This window comes from Aspergillus tubingensis (assembly GCF_013340325.1).
Source record: "Aspergillus tubingensis WU-2223L DNA, scaffold_8, whole genome shotgun sequence".
In the NCBI taxonomy this organism is placed as follows: Eukaryota; Fungi; Ascomycota; class Eurotiomycetes; order Eurotiales; family Aspergillaceae; genus Aspergillus; species Aspergillus tubingensis.
The window spans coordinates 3160200-3177899 of NW_023336282.1; the positions used below are offsets into that span (position 1 = coordinate 3160200).

At 54.4% G+C, this 17700-nt stretch overlaps 6 protein-coding genes across 6 annotated transcripts; 4 read left to right on the plus strand and 2 right to left on the minus strand.

Moving 5' to 3' along the window:
• Positions 1-414: 414 nt before the first annotated feature.
• Positions 415-5169, plus strand: AtWU_07364 (uncharacterized protein; the record flags this gene model as incomplete). Its single annotated transcript, XM_035502473.1, has 3 exons — positions 415-4722; positions 4772-4960; positions 5014-5169. The coding sequence occupies 3 exons, from the start codon at positions 415-417 to the stop codon at positions 5167-5169; spliced, it is 4653 nt and encodes a 1550-aa protein (XP_035358366.1).
• Positions 5170-5532: 363 nt separating this feature from the next.
• On the minus strand, positions 5533-7194 carry AtWU_07365 (putative tRNA-specific adenosine-34 deaminase subunit Tad3; the record flags this gene model as incomplete). Its single annotated transcript, XM_035502474.1, has 3 exons — positions 5533-6922; positions 6989-7040; positions 7098-7194. The coding sequence occupies 3 exons, from the start codon at positions 7192-7194 to the stop codon at positions 5533-5535; spliced, it is 1539 nt and encodes a 512-aa protein (XP_035358367.1).
• Positions 7195-8010: 816 nt separating this feature from the next.
• Positions 8011-9237, minus strand: phoB (regulatory cyclin phoB; the record flags this gene model as incomplete). Its single annotated transcript, XM_035502475.1, has 1 exon — positions 8011-9237. One exon carries the CDS (start codon positions 9235-9237, stop codon positions 8011-8013), a length of 1227 nt encoding a protein of 408 aa, XP_035358368.1.
• A 1935-nt stretch (positions 9238-11172) lies between these two features.
• On the plus strand, positions 11173-14301 carry AtWU_07367 (armadillo repeat protein; the record flags this gene model as incomplete). The annotated part of the gene is made up of 3 exons (XM_035502476.1): positions 11173-11473; positions 11552-13257; positions 13309-14301. The coding sequence occupies 3 exons, from the start codon at positions 11173-11175 to the stop codon at positions 14299-14301; spliced, it is 3000 nt and encodes a 999-aa protein (XP_035358369.1).
• Positions 14302-14799: 498 nt separating this feature from the next.
• On the plus strand, positions 14800-15896 carry AtWU_07368 (putative fructosamine-3-kinase; the record flags this gene model as incomplete). Its single annotated transcript, XM_035502477.1, has 2 exons — positions 14800-15740; positions 15800-15896. 2 exons carry the CDS (start codon positions 14800-14802, stop codon positions 15894-15896), a joined length of 1038 nt encoding a protein of 345 aa, XP_035358370.1.
• A 308-nt stretch (positions 15897-16204) lies between these two features.
• AtWU_07369 (uncharacterized protein) lies at positions 16205-17156 on the plus strand (the record flags this gene model as incomplete). Its single annotated transcript, XM_035502478.1, has 3 exons — positions 16205-16317; positions 16373-16377; positions 16441-17156. The coding sequence occupies 3 exons, from the start codon at positions 16205-16207 to the stop codon at positions 17154-17156; spliced, it is 834 nt and encodes a 277-aa protein (XP_035358371.1).
• Positions 17157-17700: the final 544 nt, after the last annotated feature.

Consider the following 17700-nt stretch of genomic DNA (forward strand, 5'->3'; position numbering starts at 1 on the left):
TCCCAATACATACAGACATACCATACCTGACCATACAAGCAAGTAAATCAGCCACACCGCCTGCCAAATTCACTAGCCACAAAAACCTCTCCGCCGTTCATTTCTTCCGCTTCTCGCTTCGACTCGCTCTTCGCCGAGCTTTCTCTTCTCTCTTCCTCTTTTCCCTTTCTTCCTTCCCTTCTCCCTTTTCTCCCCCTTCGTTGTGTACTATAGTCAGTCCGTCATTTTGGTCTTCTTGCTTGTTCTGCTTGCATTCCTTTTTTCTTTCTCCTTCGCGAGTCTGCCTGCTCCTTTTTCTCGCGTTCTCTTTCCTTTGCCTCGCTTGTTGTCTCTCGAAAGAGAGCTTCTTCGCACGACCTTTAGAGCTTGAATTTCGTTTGGAGGTCGCCTCTTCCACCCCGGCGAGTGACAGAAATGTCCACCCCCAATGATCTTCAGGCCCTTCTGGCCAGCATCAGGCCGCGCCCCTCGCCATCGGGCACCCCTGCTCATGATGCTCCCATGCAGCAACAACAGCAGCAGCACCCCGGCCAGTACCAGCCTGCTTACCGCCAGCAACAGCAGCAGTTCCAGCCGCCCTATGACGGCCAGAGCTACCCTCACCCTCAACACCTCCACCACCACGGCTACCGTCATCCATCCGTCTCGTCGAATATCCATAGCCCGTCGCCGGTTAATACTCCGCCTCATCATGGCTCGGATATCCTTAGTCCCAACGTTTCCACTCCGCGTGCGGACATTTATCCCCAGCAGCAGCCGCAGCGGCAGCCGCATCATCAGCCCTTGCCGCAAAACCCCGACCGTGCTGTCAACCTGTTGAACCTCCTCAAGTTCAACCAGCCTCCGGCTGCTCCTGCTCAGCAACAGCAGCAGCAGTCGCCCGCGGTGATGGCTGGGATCGATCAGCCCAAATACCCCGAGGCGCGTGCTGCTGCTCCGGAAGAGGCTTCGTCGGGCCATGCGAGGAACATCTCTGCGTCCGACCTTGTCGCGTCGCTCTTTGGACAGGGTCAATCCACTGCTCCACCTGTTAGACCGGCGGGTACTCACCCTGGTCAGCTTGGGGCGGCGGCTGCGAGTCCCGGTGTGGCGGAGAGCTCCTCTTCTGCTGCTCCGACCGCAGAGAATACTCAGGAGATGTTGCTTCGTCTGCTGAACCGCCCCAAGCCCGCACAGGACGTGTCGGAAGGACCTGTGAGACCTGTCTCTCAGTCTCCATCTACTGTCTCTCCCATCAAGTCCCCCGTGCCCGAGGCAGAGTTGAGAAACATCCTGCAGCCATCTGGTCCGGTTGTCGGAGAGTCGGCTGCCCGTCCGGAGGAGCCTCTGTCTGGGAATCTAGACAAGCCCTCTGGAAAGGAATCGATGTTTACTTACGTCAATCCATTTGAGCAGCTGGCTGCCGCCTCCCCTCGAGTCAAGTCTCCTCAGCCTAAGTCTCGGAGTGAGAGTCCAGCCGTGGAAATCATGAAGACCAAGAAGGTCAGCATTGCTACCAAGGCTGAGAATGCGCCGGCGCCCAACCCCGTGGAGTCCACCGAGGATAAACGCGCCACATCGCCCGTTCTGGCCGAGGAGCAGAAGGAAGCTGTTACACAAGTGGTTGACAAGCTCGTGGAGGAAATCAGCCGTGAGGTGGATACTGCTGCTTCCAAAGCTGCGGAGCAGCAGGTGTCTCAGATCGCGTCAGCTCAGGAAGAGAGCGCTCAGGCAGTTATTTCGTCTGTTGCTTCTCACCTGCGCGAGACGGCGGCTGAGGCGAAGGAGGACACTGAACCTGTCAACAACAAGACCGACAAGGAAGAAACTGAAGGCACCGCCCCGTCCCCTGCTGCGAAGGAGACTTCTCAGAGTGGCAGCGGCGATGCGCTGGCCGACAGCTGGGAGAGCGCGGAGGACAGCGCTGAGAAGGAGGAAGAGCGTGTCGTCTCCGTGCATAACTTCCCTCTGAAGCCCTTCATCTCCATCATCGTCAAGGCCCACGCTGGGAAACTTGCAACTCTGCGAGATGACGGTATCATGGACATCGCTCGGCTTAAGAAGGACTTCGACCAGCTTGATCGCTCTTTGACGTCCGCTACTTCCGACTACATCGTCTATGCATTGGCAAAGAATGGAGGCATGCGTATCATTCGTCAGGACGACGGAAGTGACAAGCAAGTGTTCCGCTCCGCTCGTGACCGCGTGTTCAACGTTGCTGTCTGTACTTCGCAGGCGGTAACTGGCCGCAGCACCGAGGAACAGGCGCTCCTTGGTATTGGCGTGAGCGGTGCAGTCTACTGGGCCTTGATCTCGCGCGCCGATAAGGATCTTTTCGAACTGGACGCTCTCGAGAGCGAGAGCCTCATTTTCCCACCTTTCCCGGCCTCGGACGAGAACACTTCGGGCGGCCAGCTGAAAACGCGGGCCAAACGGAGCTCTCGCCATCCTGGTTTCTTTGCCATTGGCCGTGGAAAGAACATCTATGTTGTTTCGCCACAGGCTGCTATGAACCCCAGCTATGGTGTCGCAGGCCCCCAACGCGTCGTCAACACTGAGAAGTTCTTCAAGGAGCGTGCTCTGAAAATCTCGACCGGCAAGGCCGGCAAGGACTTCATGTTTAGCGACGACGACACCGTCATTGCCTCTCTTGACAAGACCGGCCGACTGCGCTTCTGGGACATCCGGGAGGCGATTAGCAATCCTGCCTTCTTTACCGCTGGGCCTGGCCCGGCTGAGGTACGAGTTCCATTGAACACTTTCGTTACGGGTTCCCCTACCGAGAAGTCGTGGCCCACTTCGGTGCTCTTTATCGACAAGCTGCGTCCCTATGTCAAGTCGATGGCGCTTCGTTACGTGCTGGTGGGTCTTAAGCAGAACCACACCCTGCAGCTCTGGGATATTGGGCTGGGCAAGGCTGTGCAGGAGCTCAAGTTCCCCCATGAGAACGAGTCGGACGCCATCTGCAGTGTCGCCTACCACCCTGCGTCAGGCATCATTGTCGTCGGACATCCCACCAGGAACTCCATCTATTTCGTCCACCTGTCCGCCCCCAGGTACAACCTGCAGGCGATGTCGCAGGCTTCTTTCATCAAGCGCTCGGGTGAGAAGGATAGCAGCCTGCCAAAGCCGGAATCTACCGCATGCATGAGCGGCATCCGCGAGATCTCCTTCGCCTCCAAGGGACAGCTGCGCAGCTTGGACCTTCTCCCGGTCACTAAGAGCGCTGGCGACGAGAACGGCTTGTTCGAACTCTACGTTATGCACTCCCGTGGAGTGACGTGCCTGAACATCAAGAAAGAAGACTTGGGATGGACCTCGGACAACAAGATCATTCGCCCTGTCAATGCGTTGGAAGAGGGCCTCATCGATATCGCTGAACTGCAGACCTTCCCCACCTATGTAGCAGACGAGCCTTCGGTCAACGGTGATTCTGCCCCTACTCCTACCAAGCCTGCAGTTAAGGAGATCGCCAAGAAGATCCCTGAGTTGAACACTGAGGCTGCCGCTGCTCCTGCCGCCGCCGGTCCTAGCACTCTGCGTACTCAGTCTCCCACCAAGTTGGTGACGAGGAGGCCCGCCCAAGAACAGCCTGAGCCTGCTACTACTGCTACTAGCACCGACAAGGCTGATAAAAAGAAGAAGAAGAAGAGTGCTGCGACAGCCACCCCAACGGGTGAGCCATCCGTCAAGGGCAAGGAACCTGCAACCGGAACTGAGCCCATCACTGGTGACTTTGTTGCCTCTATTCAGACTCCTGCGAGTGCTGAACAATCCAACGGCGATGTACAGAAGGCATCTCTTGCGCCTACCCCCGTCTCGGCTTCTGCTCCCTCGGCGCCCTCTGGACCTGGCCTGGTGACTGTCGACTCTGCAGCTGTTCTGAGTAAGCATCTGGAAGCCTTGCAGAGTGCTGTGTCATCCGAGTTCAGCAAGAGCCTTGGCCGTGAGGTGGAAGGGCTGTATCAGCGCTTCGATGAAGAACGCCGTAGCTGGGATGCGGCCTCGGCAGCCAAGCAGGATCAAGTCCTGCGTTTGGTCTCGAGCACCCTGTCTGACAATGTGGAGAAGAATCTGGCTCGCATCGTGTCGAGCAACATTCAGACTGAGGTTGTGCCTGCTTTGAGCGATATCACTACCGCTGCTGTCGGCAAGCAACTTAACACCGTTATTTCTCAGCAGATCGGAGGTGTTGTTCCCCGTGAACTGCGCCAGGCCCTCCCTGAAGCCGTCACTCGCGCCGTCCAGCACCCCGATTTGATGAGAGTCTTGTCGGATGCTGTGGGCCAGAAGCTGGCTAGCCAGGTAGAGAACGAGGTCTCCAAGGCTGTTCACAACACCGTTGCCCCGGCTATTCGGAATGTTGCTGCGCAGTCTGCGGAGAAGGTTGCCAGCTCCATGGAGAAGCAGATGCAAGCTCAGGCAAGACAGTTCGAGCTGCAGCGTCAGAATGACGCCGCCAAGATTGACCAGCTCACTTCCCTCGTGCGAGAACTCTCTGAAACTGTTTCTTCCATGGCGACGGCACAGACCCAGCTCCAGGGCGAAGTTTTGCGACTCAATCGTGCCCTGGCCTCCCCGGTGGCCCAGCCGGAACCAGTGCAGCAGCAACAGCAACAGCAGCAGCAGCCGCAGCAGCCTGTTGCACCCGCGGTTACCGACACGAGCACTCCCGAGCGAGTTGAATTGGAAGAAATCGCTGAACTGATCAACGCCGGTCGGTTCGAAGAGGGTTCAGTCAAGGTGCGTCTTTTTTATGAAACTGTTAAGGACTTTGCTAATTGTGATGTAGTGGCTCCAATCCTCCCAGCAGGCTGACCTGTTTGACAACCTGTTTGTGCGCCTGAATCCCTCCTACCTGACCAGTCTCTCGCCTATTGTCAGTCTGTCTGTCGGCGTTGCTGTTACTTCGTCGCTGCAGACCAACATCATGCAGCGTCTGACATGGCTGGAAGTGGTCCTGCAAACGGTCAACCCGATGGTATGTTTAATCACCTGATCTTAATGCATGCACCTGTACTAACAAGACATCAGGACCCGGATATCCGCGAGCTTGTGCCTAGAATCATGGACATCCTCAGCCAACGGCTCGAGGCGCTGTACATGTCTGTTGCCGAAACCTCGCCTCACGACCCCATCATTCGCAAGATTGCGCCTCTGTCGCGCCGTGCCCGGCTTCTGCGGGGATGAATTGGAAAAGAAGAAGTTACAGAACAAAAATGGTCTACGTCCTGGTCTTTGATGAAATAATGCCTGGATGAGTAAACGCGGAAATGTCTAGCCGCCGCTTGCTTGCATATGAGATGCGAATAGTTGGTTGGTTTTATGGAACCAGTCATTGATTTGATAATATCTTAGCTTAATATTATGAATGACGAGGTTAGCATGATGCTTTTTGTAAATTAATATGTAGACGTAGCCTTCTCAAACTCTTTTGGTGTCCATTGGATCAGGACTTGGTAGTTATACTAACAATACTGCACCCACTACCTACCCACACAATGCCCTTTTCATGACGCCTATACCATATGCATCTATACCCACACCATAAAATCAAGCATGAAACGCCACTCCCAACTCAGCACTCCCCTCTCCACTCCCCTGCTCTTCCACAAACTCAAACCCCAACGCCCGCCAATTCAACTCCTTCCGCCAATGCAACCCATAATACTCCCTTTCCACCGACCCATCATCATCCTTATCCTTCTTCTCAGCAACATTCTCATCCTCATCCCTAACCTCGTCCCGACCTTCCTCCACAGGAACCGGCCCAACCACCGGCTCCGACGCCAACCCACCCGAGACCATCCTCCCCGACCGAGGAAACACCACAGCCCGAAAGCGCGAGAGCAACAGACCCATACTGCAGCAGATACATGGCTCATGGGTCAAGTATACATCTAGATCAGTGCAGAGGTATCCGCCTTGAGAGCGGGGGCGGATGCGCGATGTCGATGCTGACGCTGATGCTTCTGTCTCGGTGTGAGTATGGATAGGCTGTGCGGAGGTTTCTGTAGTCTTTTGATATTTCTCCGGTGGGGGGACGGGGGTAGATTCCTTTGATTCGAATTCGGAGTTGGGTTCGGTTGGTTGTGTACTAGCAGCAGCGGTAGTGTCGACGTCTGATTTAGATAGGAAGTATCTCTCCACCTCGGTAAGACAGGGCCGGTTTGTAGCTGATGAGCCTGGGCGGTCTTCGCGACGTTTACTGGCGATGAGGTCCACGGCGCGCATTAGGGCGTGGAGTTCGGGCCCGCCTTCGTGGTCGGGGGAGTAGGTTGTTGCAATTTGGTTCGGAGGGTTGGGGGTTTCTTCTGTGCCCGTGGCTGCCCGGGTGTATCGGCCGTCGCCGGCTACTGCCACGACGGCGTCGGACCAGTGGATTCCATCGTCGTTGTCATTGTTGTCGGCTGCTGCTGCTTCTGCTTCAAGGTCTGGGTCCACGACAACGGCGCCGACACGGCGACCTAGACCGGATCGCTCCGCCTCGTCTGCCACCCTTTGCGCTAGAGCGAGGTACTGGCCTGCTTTGGGCTGGATGGAGTCGCGCGCGCGGGCGAGGATATGCGGTGGCGGGGCGATCATGGCGCGCGGTGCGGCGGGGTTGTAGACGACTGGCCACATGCTTTTGGACCAGGCATCGGCTTGGACGGGGGTGAGGGGTGGTTGGAGGGGGATGCGGATTGTGTGGAAGGTGAGGCTCGAATTGTTGTTGTTCTCCTCCGGAGCAGGGTTCGGGGGCGCGAATGGCGATAGAGCATCTTGGAGGGACTCGATATCAGGGAGAGGTGGGGAGATGAGCACGAAGATAGTCTGCGCCGGCGAGGATCCCTCGCGCAGGAGGATGGGACGGAGGTGTTCGGGGATTTGGTTGTGTTTTGCGAAGCGGCGGAGGTGGCTGAGTGGTTGGGAGGAGTCGCGGGGGAAGCGGGAGTCCAGGACTCTGTGGTGTTGGAGATGGAGGTGAGCTGTGAGGGGGTTGAGGTGTGTTTGGGGGTGGAGAGCTCACTTGATCACTTTGGAGGCACATTTGACGTTGACTTCCGTGACGTAGGCGTCGGCTGGGGGTGTTGTTAGATGCGTGTAAGGTCATTGTGGGGAAGATTGGGCAGGCGCACCGTAGTCTTCGCGGGGACGTGTTTCTTGGACGGTCCGGATTGCGGTGACTTGGCCCTCGAGGGGCTTGATGCCGCGGAGAAGCTCCTCGACGTCCATTGAGTTTGGTGGGTTGTCTCGCGGGGTGATGGCTTTTATGGCGGGGTTGCGGGTGGAGGAGGGGTAGTTTGACGATGGGAGGGGAAGAGTGAGGATGGCCGATGTGTCCGATCACGGCATTCTTTCAATGCGAATGCTCAATTTGGTGGAATTAGCTGCGCCGTATGGGTCGAGATGTGAGAGCGGCAAGATGAAGCTGAATAACTTTCCGTCTGGATGCACGGGATTGCAGACCCTGTGCCCTAGGACCTAAGCCCTAGCAGAGAAGATGGATTGGGACTAGAGGAGTAGGAAAAGACGTCATGTCATGTTTCTGCACGGGTAAGCAAATACAGCCAGCACTGTCTTTTTCGATGACGCCTAAACCACTCGGGGTAACGGAGCGGGCCCAGCGATGGGTCGAGTGGGTGGAACATAGTGGGCCAATCGATCCCTCTATCGTCCGAGAAGAGTGAAATATATCATGTATTGTGAATGCTGTACAGGGTGTGTATACGAGTAAAAACCAGACACGACACTAGAACGGAAAAGATCAAAAGGAACAAAAACGGGAAAACGGTAAATCAAACAACACCAGCCATAAAGGATATCGATCGCTCCCCGCCATCATAATATGCAGAAACAACATCAACTCCATGTCCGTGTATGTGTGATATGTACTGGTACAAACACATCGTCTTCCCACAAACTCTCCAGATAGTAGTAGTAGTAATCCATAGCTTGCGCCATCCAAGCCCAGAAATATATGCAATCGATCTAAATCTTCATGCGTGGCTCGCAAGCACCTCAAATGTCGACGTCGGAGAAAAGAAAGGATCAACTGTCACGTCCGATCGCATACCCATCACATCGCTCGACCAAGCTCTTGTAGTAGTCTACAAGCACTTCGGGTTCGGGCACGATGCGCCACTCTACGCGGAACAGGAACTCCAACTCAAGCAGGGCTAGCTCGGTCATGGTGATACCACCCACCCGAGCGTAGGTTTTGTTGGTCCAAAAGCTGTCGCTTAGACCCTTGCTAGCTACCGTGGCGCTCGCAATGAGGAATCGATGAATCGTCAGACTGGACACGGTGAAGGCGGGGTATAGAGCACAGAGCCGATCAATGTAGTACACCATGCTCAGAAGGATCGGAGGGGACAGCGTAGCATGGGTGGTGAGTCGCTGGAGGTAGTCATGCACCGAAATTCGCGGCGGCGACCGCGAGTGGAAGCGAGTCAAGCGACCTTGATTCAGAGGGATCTTGTCGTTAAACCGGATCAGCTCCATCAACATACTCGAGATCAACACAACAATATCCCGAGGATCCGCCAGCTCGTACCGCTCCGGCAGCAACTTGACTGCCGGAACGTCCGGTCGCATTCGTTTCGTCTGAGAGCCCTCGAGGTCAGCGTGAGCTAGACCCGCGGCTCGCTCACCACCGACCGGAGGGTCGTTCGGGCTGTTACGTTTGTTGGACCCGGAGCCAGCGCTGTTGGGGACCGGCATTGGGGGAGTCGACGTAGATTGGGCACCTGAGGCGGGAACGGAGGCTGCAGGTACGGCTGGGACAGACACGTTATTGGCAGGACGATCCTGAGCAGGGCGCATGGGATTGGAGGCGGGAATGGCGGCGTCAGCAGGCGGATGAGACGTGGTGCTACTTCCGCCCCCAGAGGAGGTCAGCCCGGCGGACATGCGACCGCGAGGGATATCCCCTGAGGGCCCGGGAGGGGATGAGCCAACGGTATGCCGGTTTAGGGCCGATCGAAGTTCTTCGATGGCCAGCCGAGAGGATTGCGGGTCGAAACGAGAGTTGGAAGATGCAGCTGCAGAAGAAGCGTGCCCGGCGGGCTCATAATGCTGACGCGCAGGCTGTCGGGGATATGAAGAGTAGGAAGAAGAAGAAGAAGGTTGGGAGTGAGGGGACGGATGAGGATGCGACTGAGAATGGGGAAGGGGATGAGAATGGGAATGATGAGTGGTATTGGTAGTAGTGGTGGTGGTGGAAGGGGAGGGGGATGGTCGCAGGGCGGCGGACGGAGAGGGCGACGAAACTAGCATTTCCGCCCAACGAGGCCACCACGTGGGCGCACGACTGAACGACGTGCAACGGAGCTGGCAGACGCTGCGAAACCTTGTGCTGCTGCGAGGGGTGAAGGTGGCGTGCACAGACGCATCGTGATCTGCGGGGGAGAGAAAGGGAGAGGAGCGAAAATATTCAGCTCTTCAAGGGATGGAAGGAGGCTGAAAGGCGGGGAGAGAGAGGAAGAGAAGAGGGAAAAGGGAGAGGAGAAGGGAAAGAAAGTGGAGGAGGATTGAGATTAGAAGAAGTAAAAAAGTACTAGTAGAGAGCAAGGAACTCCGACGAGCGAGAAATCATATACTAACAATGACGCCGATCCAGCAAAGAGAGGGGGTTTTTCATTGGGAAAATTTCTCTTCAAACCGGCCCGTGTAAGTTTGACAGTAACTAAAAGTGAGTAAAAGTCAGTATGGGGCAGTACGAGGACGGTTTGATACGCAGGGAACAAAGCAGGGAATCCCGCCCTGCGTGGCCCCATTCACCAATAGGAGTCGCCGCTGGTCGGTCTAATCTCGGTTTAGTGTCTGCCGTATTACAACTCCCCTGTTTTTTGACGCATCTCGGCAAAAGATTCAAATTACTACTTTGTACTTCGGACTCGCTCTTTTGCTGGTTCGTAATAGGAGATAGATACTCAATTGGGTACAGTGCAGCCATGAATTGGGAAGGCGGAGTCTTTTTGACACTCCCCAGAAGATCTTACATGACATACTATATGGAGCACTGCGTAGAGCTACTCAGAAGTGCCTGCTCTGTATTTTATAACAGTGTGTGTGTATACTACTACTAGTAGTCCCGTATAGATAGTAACTTGGCGTCAGGTGATGGTGACACAGACCTATCAATCTATCGATTCCAGGGGAGCAAACGAGGCGAGGAGCTGCATCCCTTTTGGTCTATAGGCCAAGAAGCTTCTCTCCTGTCCTTCCGAGTTTCAGGGAGACCCTTTCTTCTACATCCATCTCCCGGTCACTTGTTAAGATCATGCGATACTGCGTACCAATCTACCCCCATCACCCGCACTTCGGTTCACTACTAGTAACAACTACTCCAACTCCTCTCCAACTCCCCGAGAAACCCTCAAACAGCAGCTTCTACTTAGTGACACCATTGCTTCCCTTCTTCCCCATTATTGAAAGCTATAGTTCTTCATGCATGTCTCCTTACGGTTCACAATTGATTGCGTCCCTTGTTTGGCAGTCGGGGCACGACCTCAATACCATGGGATACATGGTTTACTACAGTAGTAGTACTACCTCTTGAGACTTGAGACTGCAGCCAATACTGATAGGGCTGAATCACATGATGGCCCTGCTGTGTCCGGCGATAGATGACTCAGCACTGTCAGCTTACTACGCAACCGCAACCATCAGGTGACATCACCTGACGGCTCCGGCCGAAAGCGGTAAGAGGCAATGGCTCCCCGGGCAGCAGGACCAAAGTATCACCACTAAGTCAACGTCCAGAAGCTCCCCCCAATCTCCCCCAGTCCAGCTCAAACCCCAGATCCCTTGGTCGCGGATCTCGTTTCTATCTATTATCTCTCTGCTTCATTCCGTACATAGCCTGTACTGTTTGTTATTACTCTGTCATATTTGCTAGACCTTCTCGGAATCTCATTTTCTTTCCTTGTGGTACTAATCCGGTACTTTCACCACTCATTTCAGTTGCAACGCCATTACAATTCACAATTGCTTAACCATCGCCTCCGGCCAGCTGGCGATACGCACGCAACCTTCCCTCTGGTCAAACACATCCTCGAATCTCTTACCCTCCCTATTCCCCCATACATTGTCCAGTTTATTCTCTCTTTTATTCCATACCGCCAATTTCCACGCGATCAGCTTGACCCTCTAAATTCTCCGACGTAATCCATTCAAGATCCCTCCCGCGGGAGGCGGCGATTGCGCACTATGACTCGCGCCTCGGCCCCTCCACTCCTACTACAACTACAGAATGCAGAAACGTTGTCTGCCCAGGCAGCTGCCCTACGAAGTCTGAAGAACGAGACAATTGGTCATGACCAGCGCAAAGAGTCCTGGGTTCGATGGGGGATTCTTCCCGTGTTAGCCAATATCCTGGCCGCCCGGCAGTCTCCCGGAAAAGGCACAGCTTCCGCGGAGCTCAATGGGGGATCCAAGCTCCGCTATCCTACATCGGAGGAAGATGAAGCTTGCCTTCAAGCAGTCATTATTTTGGGGAGTTTAGCACAAGGTATATAAATTCACGCTCTGGTCAATCGGGTACTTTACACGTACTCTTATCTCGGCACGGGAACTGATGATCGAGCAGGCGGTGCGGCCTTCCTTTCCCCCATTTTCGCCAGCGGTGTTCTCCCGGCCCTTCTGTCCATCCTCTCTGCGCCGGGGTGTCCCTCATTCTTCGTTCTGCCGATTCTCCGAACCCTCAATAACGTGGCGGATCGACTGCCGCTCCAGAGTCAACAGCTATCGTCCAAGGACACCCGCTTGGCCGATCTGCTCTTCTCCAACGATCACATTGGCTGCTTAGCCCGTATCCTCGGCCAGGAGTATGAAAGCCATCACGATCAAGCAGCCATTGAACTTACTGCATCTCTGGTTGGTAAATTATGCACGGAGGAAATTCATAAGGCCATCCTGGCGGAGTGCGGGGTTTTAGACGCCTTGGCCGTGAAGGTGGCTTCTTTCATCGTTGCCCAGGGCTTCGTGCTCCCCGGTGCGGAAGCACATGTGCAGGATACAGGTGCTCTCGGTTCTCTGCCAGCCCCTGCACCAGCAGGAGCTAAACTGGCACCAATTCTTCGTGCCGTCACGGTCATAATCGAGCATTCCAAGTGGCGCGCAGAGCACTTTCTCTCATCCCCCGGTATACTTACTGTGTTTCCCAGGCAGCTCCCCGAGTTTGCTCCGACAGACATCAAGAAGGGACCATGGGGCTCAACTTACTTTTCTGGTTCCGCCGTTCCCCGCCATGCAGGCGCAAGTCCCTTGGAGCACCTTTTGCCATCGGTTCCCTTGTCGCAGAGCAAGTCACCGGCGAACACTCCCAACTTTCCGCCTTTAGGCCATCAGGGTACCACGCACCGCCGACACAGCCAATCGTATTCTACGCCGATGTCCGCTTACGATCCTCCAACCTCTGAAGACGAGGAAAATCCCATCATTCCGTGGCTCCTGTATATTGTCCGTGCGGAAGGTGGTATGGTTCGGTTGATGGCGGCTCGTCTTGTGACCGTCCTTTTTCGCTTGGGCCTAACTAAGAAGCGCCGGGTCTCTATGCTGTGCTACCTGCTGATACCGATCTTGATTCGGATGCTTGATAAGGACTACGAAATGAACGGCGACGATGGAGTACAATACGGAGGCTTGATCCCTTCGACTGAACGTCTTCGTGAAGAGGCCCCGTTTGTGCTGGCTACCCTAGTGATCGATGATTTCGAGCTGCAAAGGCATGCAGTCGATGGCAATGCCATCAAACGACTCTCTCAACTGCTCAAAGAAACATACAATCCAGTCCAGGATGTCACTCGTCCCATGTGGCATGCCGATGCTGAAGAAAGTATCGATAGTCCCCCCGACACATTGCCCGCAGAGTGCCGCCTGGGTTCCCTGGGCTTTTCTCCTGTTCACTGCCATATCATGCGATACCGGGAGAATATTCTCAAGGCTCTAGCAGCTCTAGTCCCTTTCAAGGACGAGTATCGCAAGGCTGTCTGTGAGAACGGCGTGGTACCGTACATTATCGACTCACTGAAGCCGTGTTCGGACGACCAATCGGCGGACCCGTCAGGTCCTAAGAATACCGCTTCGCATGGCAACCCGACTTCAACCCTGTTAGCTGCTTGCGGTGCCGCGCGGATGCTGACGCGCTCTGTCAGTGTTCTGAGGACGAGTATGATCGATGCCGGGGTGGCGACGCCTCTCTTTGTCTTGATCAAGCACCCCAATATTGAGGTGCAAATCGCTGCGACACAGGTGATATGTAACCTAGCCTTGGATTTCAGTCCAATGAAAGAGGTTAGTTCTGCCATACTTCTGCCACATAAGAGAATGCACTAACAGGTCTAGGCCATTATTACCGCCGACGTTCTCCCCACCCTTTGTGAGCATGCACACTCTCCGAACACCAAGCTTCGCATTGAGTCGCTCTGGGCGTTGAAGCATGTAGCATATAATTCCACCAACGACGTTAAGGTGAGAATTATTGATGGGTTGAGCCCCGCCTATATCCGGCAGATTATCACCCAAGATCCGACCAACGCATTGGCCAAACGAGGGATGGATGAGGAGATGGACAACGGTTCCAACGTGGGGATGGGTCGAGCCAACTCAGCAGGGGAGCAGGTGGACCTGCTCAACCCGGTTGATAACGCCGCTGGGCAAGATGAGGACATGAAGATGGCAGACACAATGCCCCCGTCCAAGATGAGCCTGGATATGTTCCTTCCGGATGCCACGAGACGGCGCAAGTTGGCATTGCACGGTAATCTCGACCAGACAACCCAGGCCCGGCAGGATGATATTGCAGTACAAGAACAGACCTTCGACCTGTTGCGCAATATCATCTGCGGGCCAGGCGCAGCCGAAATGATTGATCATTTGTTCAAGGTGATAGGACAGGACTTGATTTTGGATGCGTTGGCGGATAAGCTCCGGCCCCGGTCGATCCAACTTCCCCACCGGGGGGAGTCGTCAGCGCACCGGCCTCTGAGTGTTCCTACAGAAATCCTGGTGTCAGTTACCTTTGTCATGATCCATCTCGCTGCGGGCCTTCCGTGGCACCGCCAGCTTTTGGTATCACATCGGGACTTGCTACGCTACTTAATGGGGTATTTCAATCATACCCATCGTGAAGTCCGCACCAATTGTGTGTGGGTGGTGATTAACCTGACATACAAGGATGATGCGAGTGAGGAGGAAGGGTGTCGAGAACGGGCGTTCCGGCTACGAGCGATGGGAGTCATGGATCGGCTGTCCAGTCTTGGGGATGATCCCGATCTGGACGTGCGGGAACGGACACGGACAGCCCAGGATCTGGTCAATCACTTGACGCACACATAGTGAAGAAAAAAGGATTATTCATGTTAGGCTAGCCATGCATTCGGGTGCCTGGATTCTGCGGACTATTTGGACTGGATAAGTGGAAACCCAGACAATCTGGGAGGCGTTCGAGGGGTTGTTGTGTACAAAGCGTTGGTTTACTCACGTAGACGGTGCTTGACCTGCACCAGGAGACTCATCCATTCCTACTGTGTGAATTCTGCTCGTGGCGCTTTGGGCCCTCTTCTTTCCTATGACATTCTATCCTCCCATCATCCACAGTGAAAATGATCAATCTTCAAACTCAGGCATCCACAGCGGGTTATCTTATCGATAAGATAAGGTCCGAGCGACGTCATCGGAAGGCCTGCCGCTGAAATCGTTTCCGGCCAATCTTCGCTGCTGTTTGTTTTCGTCCTGGTTTCCCCTTCTTTTCCGTGGTCCCCCTCTTTGTTCTCCTCTCTGTTCCTGACTTTGACCCTTGTTCCATCTTCAGTCGCGTGTGTGTTGATTGAGACGATGGCCCCCGTGCCTGCCACGCTGCTGCGTGCCCTCTCCATCCCTGACCCCGCCAAAGCCAGCCTGTCCACCGCCGGTCTGGGGTCGGGCTTCACAAACACTGGTGCAATACGAGCTACAGTTCCCCGCTCCGATGGCTCAGGGGAGGAAGAACGTCGCTACTTTGTCAAGACCTCTCCAAATGGCGAGGCTGCAGAGGAGATGTTCCGTGGGGAGTATGAATCACTCAATGCGATCGCGACGTCCGTGCCCGGTTTCTGTCCCCGAGCACTCGCCTGGGGCCCGCTGGAGGAAAGCGCTGGGACAAGCTTCTTCCTAGCGACTGAGTTTTTGGAATTAGGAGGAGGTGGCCGTCGAGGTCGAGGAGATACATTAGCCCAGCGATTAGGCAAATTACATTCGACACCAGCGCCCCCCGACCCTGCAACGGGACGACGTCGATTCGGATTCCCTGTTCCGACCTTCTGCGGGGACACCAAGCAGCCCAACCGCTTCTGCGACTCGTGGGCGGACTTCTATGCCAATGAGCGGCTGCTCACCATCCTCGAGTCATCGGAAACTCGGAATGGTCGTGATGCTGGCTTGCGGGATCTGGTGGAGCGGACGGCGCGGACAGTGGTCCCTGCGTTGCTGCGGGACGGACACTTAGGCTACGACAGGGACGGGAATGGACAGGGCATTATACCTGTCGTTGTCCATGGGGATTTGTGGAGTGGAAATGCAGATCGCGGTCATATTGTAGGTAGCGGTCGCAAGGATGACGAGGAGGTCGGCGATGTGGTCTACGATCCGTCGGCATGCTACGCACACAGCGAATATGAATTGGGGATAATGAGAATGTTTGGCGGGTTTGGATCGGCTTTCTTCACAGCTTATCACAAGATTGTGCCGAAAACCGAGCCAGTGGAGGAATATGAGGACCGTGTGCGATTGTACGAGCTGTGAGTTGTCCTCCTGGCTTTCTATCTAGATCCGCGAGAAAGAAGCTAACCAAACACAGATACCATCATCTGAACCACCATGCGATCTTTGGAGCCGGATACCGATCGGGCGCTGTATCTATTATGCAGAAGTTGCTGAGGAAATATGGAGATTAATGTTTGACCCGGACAGAGTAGCTGCTATTGAGCTCGTTTCTAGAATGCCTTGAGATGCCATCTACGTTGATTGTTCTCTGCTCGTTAAAGGCGACATTCATGCTGGTATCACAATTGAGCTATTCTCTACTCTTATCTTTAGTAGATTACCATTATCACTACTTCACTGTAAGCATATCTGACCCTTACCGCATGCGGGGTTGTGATGCCATCAATTAATAAGCCCATGACACCATCCCTTGAGTATAAATAAACAGCCCCTGCCGCCCACCGGATCATCCCATCGTCAATTCCACATCCATCTCACAATGCCCGTCCCCGACGCAGACGTTCACCCCGAAGCTACCGGTGCAGCTAAAGCACTAGTCGACCGACACCAAGCCGAGCAGCCGTTGAAGCTGTATGCCGGCTGGTTCTGTCCGTAAGTCCCCCCACCAAAGTACACCATTTCGGAACTTCTACTAATGCCTTTGCAGCTTCGGTATACCTCACAACCCTCATACATTCTCACTATCGCATTCGTAATCAACTAATCAATTTCCAGTCCAACGTGTTTGGCTTGTCCTCGAAGAAAAACAAATTCCCTACCAGTACATCGAGATAAACCCCTACCACAAAGAACCCTCCTTCCTCGCCCTCAACCCACGAGGCCTCGTCCCCACCATCTCCGTGCCCGACCCCTCAACCAACACCTCCAAGCCTCTCTACGAATCCACCGTCATCCTCGAATACCTCGAAGAGGCATACCCCAATCACCGGCCCCTGCTCCCCTCGGACCCCTACCAGCGCGCACGGTCCCGTATTTGGATTGACTACGTCACCTCGCGCATCATACCCACCCTGCACCGCTTTCTCCAGTACCAGCCCTCGACGCGCGGAATCGAGGGTCTGAACCAAGCCCGTCAGGAGTTCCTCTCCACTTTGAAGGAATGGGCTAAGGAGATCGACTCCACGGGCCCGTATTTCTGGGGCTCCGAGGTGTCGCTCCCGGATTTGGTGCTCGCGCCGTGGGCTTTCCGGCTGTGGGCGTTTGATGAGTTTAAGGGCGGATTAGGGATTCCGGAGCCTGGGGAGGGAGGGGAGGATGAAGAGGTTTGGGGAAAGTGGAGGAAGTGGTTGGAGGCTGTGGAGGGACGGAGGAGTTCGAAGGAGACGACGAGTGAGGCGGTCCATTATCTGCCCATCTATAAAAGGTATGCGGATGATAAGGCGCAGAGTTGGTTGGCGAGGGCGACAAGAGAGGGGAAGGGGGTTCCATGATTGATGATCAATGATTCCATGAGTTGATGAGATGATATATCCATACTATCACGTTGTGCTTTGGAACTAAGTATAGTCTCAACAACCTATATACAAACTATATAGTCTGGTACTACTCATTTGAGCTTCTAGAGGGAAGTGACTAGAGGTTCCAGGTACTCAGTTGGTCCAGGCTACATCTGACAAGGAAATCAATTAGTTCAATCAAATATCCTTCAGACACGGGAACAAACTTAACCTGCGCTAGCCATACAATATGGGGTTCAAGTAGATAGGATAGGTATTGATAGTAAGCAGAGATACTTCAATACTACTTCTAAGCGAACAGAAAAGCTAAGTGGGTCGCTAAGCTAGAAGCTCCAGGTTGTAACCATGGCTAGTAATTAGTTCCCACTACTGATGTCTGCTAGAATGAGAGCAGTGTGTTTGAATTACAATAATGTCGAGATGTTCACTGTTATGCAACTACACCGGTTAGTCATTATACCATACCAAGTATCGTAATTTATGTATTGTAATTCTTCTTTGAAAATGCGCCCGTCAC